Source organism: Salvelinus alpinus, chromosome 2 (assembly GCF_045679555.1).
Source record: "Salvelinus alpinus chromosome 2, SLU_Salpinus.1, whole genome shotgun sequence".
Taxonomy (NCBI): domain Eukaryota; kingdom Metazoa; phylum Chordata; class Actinopteri; order Salmoniformes; family Salmonidae; genus Salvelinus; species Salvelinus alpinus.
Window position 1 is genome coordinate 78,827,855 of NC_092087.1, and position 9,574 is coordinate 78,837,428.

General features: G+C 44.1%; 1 protein-coding gene across 1 annotated transcript; it reads right to left on the minus strand.

Moving 5' to 3' along the window:
* Window positions 1–2,055: 2,055 nt before the first annotated feature.
* On the minus strand, window positions 2,056–7,584 carry LOC139544293 (transcription factor SOX-10-like). Its single transcript, XM_071351246.1, has 4 exons — window positions 7,219–7,584; window positions 5,803–6,479; window positions 5,158–5,426; window positions 2,056–4,953 (listed from the first exon to the last, which is right to left on the minus strand). Exons 2-4 carry the CDS (start codon window positions 6,240–6,242, stop codon window positions 4,178–4,180), a joined length of 1,485 nt encoding a protein of 494 aa, XP_071207347.1. The 5' UTR covers window positions 6,243–6,479; window positions 7,219–7,584; the 3' UTR covers window positions 2,056–4,177.
* Between the last annotated feature and the right edge of the window lie 1,990 nt (window positions 7,585–9,574).

The following is a 9,574-nucleotide window of genomic DNA, read 5'->3' on the forward strand; positions in this document are numbered from 1 at the left end:
AGGGAGGGAGACAGGGCACGAGGGAGTAAGTTAAGGCATTTATGTTAGACATTTATGAAAGTCCATGTGTAAAGTAGGGTACTGACTGTGGTAGCTATTGGCCTTCTCACTGGCCCTCTCCCCTTCTAGCTCCCTCCCTCCCTCCCTCTCATATTCAATGGTTCTCTTTGTCTCTCTGAGTAACATGCAGCCTCAGCCGATTAAACGCAGCGAATTAGCAGTCAATTTTAGCTTGCCACACACACAAACAGAAATTAAACTGCTTAGGGGAAGGGTTTGTGTTGTGGGACAGAGATCTTGTTGTTGTAGCACTGACTACATGGCAGTGATTTGATTTATTAGTGATGTTTGCAGTGCATTTGGAAAGTATTCAGACCCCAGATTTTTTTCAAAAAATGATTACTTTACAACCTTATTCTAAAATTGATTAAATCACCCCCCCCCCCCCTTCATCAATCTACACACAATACTCCATAATGACAAAGCAAAAACAGGTTTTGGGGATTTTTTGCAAATGTATAAAAAAAAATAAAAAAAAATGAAATGACATGTACATAAGTATTCAGAGCCTTTACTCAGTACTTTGTTGAAGCACCTTTGGCAGCGATTACAGCCATGAGTCTTCTTGGGTTTGACGCTACAAGCTTGGCACACCTGTATTTGGGGAGATTTTTCCATTCTTCTCTGCAGATCCTCTCAAGCTATGTCAGGTTGGATGGGGAGTGTCGCTGCACAGCTATTTTAAGGTCTTTCCAGAGATGTTCGATCGGGTTCAAGTCCTGGCTCTGGCTGGGCCGCTCAAGGACATTCAGAGACTTGTCCCGAAGCCACTCCTGCATCGTCTTGGCTGTGTGCTTAGTGTTGTTGTCCTGTTGGAAGGTGAACCTTTGCCCCAGTCTGAGGTCCTGAGAACTCTGGGGCAGGTTTTCATCAACAATCTCTATGTACTTTGATCTGTGCATCTGTCCCTTGATCCTGACAAGTCTCCCATTTCCTGCCGCTGAAAAACATCCCCACAGCATGATGCTGCCACCACCATGATTCACCGTAGGGATGGTGCCAGGTTTCCTCCAGACTTGAAGCTTGGCATTAAGGCCAAAGAGTTCAATCTTGGTTTCATCAGACCAGAGAATCTTGTTTCTCATGGTCTGAGAGTCCTTTTAGGTGCCTTTTGGCAAACTCCAAGCCAGCTGTCATGTGCCTTTTACTGAGGAGTGGTTTCGACCTGGCCACTCTACCATAAAGACCTGATTGGTGGAGTGTTGCAGAGATGGTTGTCCTTCTGGAAGGTTCTCCCATCTCCACAGAGGAACTCTGGAGCTGCCATTGGGTTCTTGGTCACCCCTCTGACCAAGGTCCTCGATTGCTCAGTTTGGCCGAGTGGCAATACGTGGTTCCATACTTCTTCCATTTAAGAATTATGGAGGTCACTGTGTTCCTGGGTACCTTCAATGCTGCAAAAATGTTTAGATACCCCTCCCCAGATCGGTGTCTTGACACAATACATTCTCAGAGCTCTACGGACAATTCCTTCAACGTCATGGCTTGGTTTTTGCTCTGACATGCACTGTCAACTGTTGGACCTAATATAGGCAAGTGTATGCCTTTCCAAATCATGTCCAATCAATTAAATTTAACACAGGTGGACTTCAAGTTGTAGAAACATTTCAGGGATGATCAATGGAAACAGGATTCACCTGAATTCAATTTTGAGTCTCATAGCAAAGGGTCTGAATACTTATTTAAATAAGGATTATTTATTTTTTTAAATACATTTGCTAAGATTTCTAAAAACCTGTTTTCGCTTAGTCATTATGGGTTATTGTGTGTAGATTGATGGGGGAAACAATTTCTTCAATCCATTTTAGAATAAGGCTGTCACGTAAAAAAAAATGTGGGAAAAGAGAAGGGGTCTGAATACTTTCCGAATGCACTGTACATGTTGTGTTGTTACTTGTTATCCTTTTACCTGATGCTTTTGTAGGACAAAATATATATTATTATATATCATAACGCATTTTCTCAAAATGTGGAATGAATTTCAATAGATTTCAGTTTTGTATAAATAAATTGCTTTAATAGAATGACAACGTAATGACAACATCAATAATATTTGTACATTGTTGTTTCTTGTAGAAGAAAGCAGATGCATCAAATGTGTAGCGTACAAAGGTTTAGAAACTATCCAGAAATGTACAAAATTGAGAGAAAAAAAGAAATGAAATTATTTTTTATAAAAACTACAAAGCAGAGACGGTCAGTATAAAATGACTCCGTAGAAATCCCCTATGGAAGAAGAGACGTGGTGATCATTCACATTGCAGAGGGAGCCGAGAGGGACATTAAACCGGATACAGAAAAGGGAGATGCAGAGGGGAAAACCTATGTACATAAACTATAGCATGTGGCATTTGTTCTAAACAGCTCACTAATTCTCACTAAGAGTAAATCTTTAGTTTAAAGCTGGAGAATTCCTCACAAAAAGATTTTGCCGATTTTGTACTTGCTGAGTCATGTAGATTGTTTTGCTTTGATAATTTGGTCAACAAATGGAATTAGAAGCAACCAGAGCTAACAAATGCAATCCATATCAATAAACAAAAAGTCCAGTGACTTCAACAATTGTTTTATTATTTATGATTAGGATAAGCAAAATGTGTGCCATATATTCTCATCAAGGATATTAGAGCATGTAAAGTGTTATTGGCACATGTACATTGAGTTGAGGTAACGTGCTGCTTTCCAGAACTCTATGCTAAAGTGTTTCCAGGAATTCTCTTTCCATCCTTTTTAATGTCCTTTTTCCTCGTCAACTATGGTTTTGCACAACGCAACACACGAGTCAAGCAGCATCGCAGAAGGTGATACCTAGTCAGTTGCACTACTGAACGCATTCAACCGTGTCTTCCACATTTAACCCAAACCCTTTGAATCAGAGATGTGCAGTGGGGGCTGCCTTAATCGACGTCCATGGCGCCCGGGGAGTAGTTGTTGCAGGTTAACTGCCTTGCTCAAGGGCAGAACAGAAGGTTTTTCCACCACGCCGGCTCAGGGTTTCGAACCGGCAACCTTTCAGTTACTGGCCTAATGCACTTAACGGCTAGGCTACCTGACGCCCGTAGACCAACGCATAAAGTTTTTTTGTTTGCCCAAGTAAACTGACCTATTTGAAATAAACATTTCCTTTCAGAAGCAGTGTTGAAGACATGTCAGTGTAATATCGAACCAGAATGTAAAGTCATATAAAAAATAACCAAGAAATACATCACTTAAGTCATAAAAAAAATACTAAAATGAAGTCACACAAACATTTCCTTTAGTTTGGTTAATAGAATCGGATTATTTCAATCTAAAACAACCCTGTTCTGATACACATCACATTGTATTTGTCCTAGGCTGATAGCCTGTGGAAACCCGCTGAAAGCCAGTCCTTACCGGCAATGTTAATCAATCTTTGTTATATAGGTAGCTAGGGTTGGAAAAATTCCATTAACTTTCCCAAAATTCCCCACTTTTCCAGAAATCCCAGTAAGAGGATTCCTGGACATCCTTCTTATTCCCTCCTAATTCCAGGAACTTCCAACTAGGATTTCTGGAAAAATTGGGAATTTTGGGGAAAGTTAGCAGCATTTTGAAACCCTATGTGTATCCTTCTTCCCACTACGGTATTAGTTCTGTGTGCTCTGGGCTCATCATCACAATAAGCCCTCTTACTATACACTATGACACTCTGGCAGCTGGGATCCTGACCTTACACACTAAAACATGGCACACATTGGTTAAAGGTTTATTCTGATTGGCTATTGACCATTGGCTGTGATAGAAAATATACTGTACAGTAAAAGATTATAAGGCCTCCATGGAAAGAGATACACTGTCAAGTCCCAATGAATCCCAATACAAGATCAGTAAGATATCCATCCTTTGTTAACCTGCCGCACACACACACACACACACACACACACACACACACACACACACACACACACACACACACACACACACACACACACACACACACACACACACACACACACACACACACACACACACACACACATTCAGTAGCCACCCTACACCCTTCCAATCTTTGTCTTTCTTTATCCCTTTCTCAGGGTCGTGAGAAGGTGGTGTAGAGACACACACACACACATCCAATCCCATGCATCTCAGTCTCTCATGGCCGTGACAGGGTGGTATAGACAGGCTGTTCCCAGTGTGTAGGACTGTGAGACTGGGCCACGCTGGAGGGGTCAGTGATGGTAGTGTAGAGGGGCCTCTGGCTGGGCCCCATGTAGGAGAAGGCTGAGTACAGCCCCGGGGCCTGGCTGGAGTGGGCGTAGTACGGCCCCGGAGCCTGGTGCTCCCCGTACTCAAACTGTGCCCTGGAGGGCAGCGAGGGGAAGGCTGATCCGTAGTGGGGGAGGCTGAGGGGGGTGTAGGTGACGTGGGTTCCTGACGAAGAGGAGGAAGTCTCTGCGTAGTGGCTCCCGGCCCCGGACTCACTCTTGATCTGGGCCTTGGTGGCGTCTGAGGGGGAGGGCTGTTGATGCTGATGCTGCTTGGAGAGCCAGGCGGCTGAGTGACCGCTGGCGGCGGCGAGGGCGTAGGCGTAGGATGTAGCGGAGGAGCTTGGTGTGGCGCCGCCGCCCTGGCCGACCCCCGGGTGCCCGTTGGGCGGCAGGTACTGGTCAAATTCGTTGACGTCGAAGGGCTCGATGTTGGCCATCACGTCGTGGCTGATCTCGCCGATGTCCATGGTGCAGAAGTCGATGTGGGGTTTCCCGCCCGCTGATGAATGGCCCCCGGAGGCCCCCTCTGCTCCTACCCCCAGGCCTCCTCCACGAGAGGACCCTGAGCCACCGCCGCCCTCCCTCTTCCCCTCCGCCATCTTTCCAGACTGGAGCTCTGTCTTTGGGGTGGTGGGGGGTGTTGGCGGGCTGTGACCCTGACCTGGAAGGAAAAGGAAACATAACGATCGGCAAAGCAATAGAAGTGAAACATTTGGAATGGAGACGGTAGTTCTGTTTCCTTCTTGTTCTCTCAGGTTACAGAAGGCCGTGTGGTGCTAGGTGGCCTATTGTTTGCCCTAGCTAGTTGAAGTAGGACTTACTCATAGTACTGGGTAAATTCATTAACCAATAAAGTTGAACTCACCTGCAGGGTGGTGGTGATGATGGTGGTGGAGGTCGGCCAGGGGGGACCCAGCCCCTGTACTGTGCACATCCAGGTGGAGGGCCTTGTAATGGGTCTGGGCATGGCTGCCCTCCCCCTCTGCTCCCTCCACTCCCTCACCATTGGTCCCCAGCTTGCCGTTCTTGCGTCTGCGGGGCTGGTACTTGTACTCTGGGTAGTCCTTCTTATGTTGTTTCCGCAGTCGCTCCGCCTCCTCAATGAAAGGCCTCTTGTCACTCTCATTCAGGAGCCTGTGGGACAAAACATGGTCATGGCAGGGCGGCAGGTAGCCTTGTGGTTAAGAGGGTTGGTCCAGTAACTGAAAAGTCACTTGTTTGAATCCCAATGCTGACTAGGTGAATAATAATGCCCTTTACCAAGGCATTTAACCCTAGTTGCTCTGGATAAGTGTGTCTGCTAAATAACGTTAATGGTTATATAATATAGTGCCTTTCATTTCAGAAACATATTTGAAAAATACAGGAAGGAAATGTATCTGAAGACAGTAGGACTTTATGCATGAGTCATGCTCCAATTGCACACAAACGCCAACAAGGCCTACAGGTAGCCTATAGATGATCAATTTCCCACGTAGGCCTATTCATTTCAATGCCTGCCAATGCCCACCTCCACAGTTTGCCGAGTGTCTTGCTGAGCTCCGCGTTGTGCAGGTGAGGGTACTGGTCCGCCAGTTTACGGCGCGCGGCCTGCGCCCACACCATGAAGGCGTTCATCGGCCTTTTCACGTGCGGCTTGCTCTTGTTCCCGTTGTTTACGCGCACGGGCATGGGCACGAGCGTCCAGTCGTATCCGTCCAGCACCTGGCTGACCGCCTCGCGGATGCCGATGGGGAACCGGTCCATATCCACCTCTGACTTGGGTACTAGTCCACCGTCCTCTCCGCCGCCATCTGCGCCAGAAAGCCCCGTCAGTTGCTGCGACGGACCGATGAGCGGGGAGTCCCGGCCGCCGGTGGCCCCGGAGTGTGCCGGTGACAGAGAGTGACCATCATCTGAGCCCCCGGGACTCAACTCTGCCTCGGATAGACTGTGCTCCTCTCCAGACATGTTAATGTATAGGCTATTATCGATTGGCAACAAAAAAAATATCCTTGCAGGAAAATTTGGTAAATTTGTTCAGAGAATGCAAAACTTTAAGCTACCGCTGAGAGATGTGCTCCGGACTCGCTCCTTTATATGGAATTATTCCTATATGCCACGCGTAAACCCATAGCCTACTCGTGCGTAATCGAATGTACCCAAATCCTGTCCTTTGCACTTCCCATTCACTTCCACCGATGTCGCCTGAAATTAATAACATAGAATAGAACAAAATTAGGCGATTAACACATTTTACACTGGGCAATGAGGTCAGACCCCATTTGCTAACTTTTTTCACATCATTTTTTATAGACCTAAGCAGAGACTTTACCAAGTGGGAACAGACGTCAATTCAACGTCTATTCCCAGTGGATATTTTCATTACAATGGTAGGCCTAGAAATGGCCGTTAGCTCTGAGACGAACAGAAAGGCATTCATACAATGTTTTCTTGTTTACAGTTATGTTAGGCCACAAAATGTAACGAAATATAGGCTAATATATGTCCACTGGAACCAGTTTATAGGCTACATAATAAGAAGACCAAATCCACCGGTTCTTGTCATTTTATATCAGTCCATATGCCATTATAGACTAATCATAGGAGTCCATATGCCATTATAGGCTAATCATAGGAGGGGTTGCTTCACCCAAGATGGCCTATTTTCCAAATAAACAAGGTTCATGAAGAAAACTGAATATTAAAAACGAACTCCTAAATGTTTCAGTATTTATCTTTAAATAATCTTGAGAATATGTATTTCCCTGTTTTAATCCTATTTTTAGACTAAAGCTGAGAAAAACCCGTAAAATTCAGCCCAACATCATATTGGGAATTTAAAAAACCTCTTAGCTAATAAGATTTGGATATTTCTGAAATTCCACCCAAAGACGTAAACAAGTCTATTTTATGTTCATATGGAAAATAAAGTTACAAAACTTACCAATGCAGAGTTTAGGAGATCGCCCGTTCAACACGGGAGTTCGTGCGTTCCCCTGTCCACCAGTGTGACGCTCGCCCTGTCCCCTGCCCCCTCGTTTGGTTTGCCCTTCAATGAATGGCCGCTCTGTATCGCGCACCGGAGCTTAAAGAGCGCCGTTGTGAAAAGGAACGGGAGAAAAAAAAGTGATTGAAAGTGGAAAACATTCTGAGAGGCAGCATTCCAACACTGAGTCGACGCCACCCTCTTGCGCACACGCTGGACGCCTATTGGTCATTTAATATTCTCCGGCTTTCTTACTGGACGACGGGTTACTGTTATTGCCTGTCCGTCCGTCACCACTAATATTTCCAATGAAAGGAGGTGAGATTTTACATCAGAGTGGCTTAAGTGACTTTACACTGGCTCTATTTAGGAACCAAATAAGGCCTGCTTTGTTTGATGTGTTGACATGTTATATTGAATAAATAAACAATCATGATAATACATTTGTGGTCAAAGTACACTAAACTTCACGAAAAATCTCCAAGGGATTAAAATACACAACGTCGTTATATTCATTATAACGTCATTATACAGTTGATAAGGCCCTATTTGATGCAGTGAATATGTTACTTATACCTAGGTCATCGTTAACCCCAGGAAATTAATAATAAAAGAATTAGGTCTATGGCCTAAAAATTATTTAAAGTACTACTTAATACGTTTTTTGGGGTATCTGTACTTTACTTTACTATTTCTATTTTTTACAACTTTTACTTTTACTACATTCATAAAGAAAATAATGTACTTTTTACTCCATACATTTTCCCTGACACCCAGAAGTACTCGTCACATTTTTAATGCTTAGCAGGACAGGAACATGGTCCAATTCACACACTTATCAAGAGAACATCCCTGGTCATCCCTACTGCCTCTGATCTAGAGGACTCACTAAACACAAATTATTCGTTTGTAAATGAACTGTTCGAGTGTTCCCCTGGCTATCCAGAAAAAAGAAAAAAAACAAGAGCATCGTGATGTCTGGTTAACTTAATATGAGGAATGTGAAAGGATTTATACCTTTACTTTGACTTTTGATACTTAGGTATATTTAAAACCAAATACCTTTAGACTTTTACTCAAGTATTATTTTACTGGTGACTTTCACTTTTGAGTAATTTTCTATTAAGGTTTCTTTACTTTTACTCAAGTATGATAATTGGGTACATTTCCAGTACTGCCTGTGGCTGATATAGTGCTGAAATATGACAAAAAGTGATATAGGGTAGAGTGAGTTGCTGGAGGAGTTGAATTAGATCCAAAATCATCATCCCTACATTGTTGACCAGCAATAAGGGCCTTATGGCCCCAATCCTGAGGTCAATGTACGTGACCTTTCACCCCTATACTCTATGAAATACATAACTTTTCTCACTTCCGATATTGCTCTTCCAAATTGCTCTTGGACGTCCCTTAAAAATATTACATATGCGTCTAAAATACATGTCAAGATCCAGAGTGTTCTGTGTGTAAGGTTGTGCTGTTGAGGTCAAATCATTCATGATGTTTACTGCATTGAATGTATTGTTACTGTAACTGGCTGTATTCTATGTAACTTGTAAGTAACTTACTTGTAGTCATTAATATATCAGATATTTACAGTATATAAGTACATTGTCACACGTTAAGATAGATTAAGGGACTGAATATTATGGGCCACACACACACACACACACACACACACACACACACACACACACACACACACACACACACACACACACACACACACACACACACACACACACACACACACACACACACACACACACACACACACACACGCACACACACACACACACACACACACACACACTGATTGCAACAATAACCGCCAGTGTTTCCCTTTTCCTTCTCATGTTGAATCCGTGTCTCAGTTTTCTCTCTCTCTCCCTTTCTCCCTCTCGTCTCTCTCTTCTTTAGCCTCTTTGTTGTCATCTCAGGTGAATTGTAACCATGTGATCAGATGCCCTGCAAGCCCCATTCCATTAGACTCCTAAATGAAAAAATGAGAGGAACAAAAAGCAGTTTTGTGCATCTTGAAAAAATGATAAGAGAAAAGAAAGAGATGTGTGTCTCTGGGCCCTGTGTTACTACACAGACACAGTATCTCACACATAACACAACATCCAAGGACTGCACTAGCTGGACTAGCTTTCTCCATCTGTTTTATTCTCATGTCCACCGAGACCATGGGTCTGGGCCTTTGGGTGCTGGTCTTGGTGGGTTCGTCCGAGAGGGGTTGGTTGAGGGTGCAGGATTCAGGATGGGGGCTACATACACCCCTCTGACTACACTGGGATACTGAGGCCCTGTC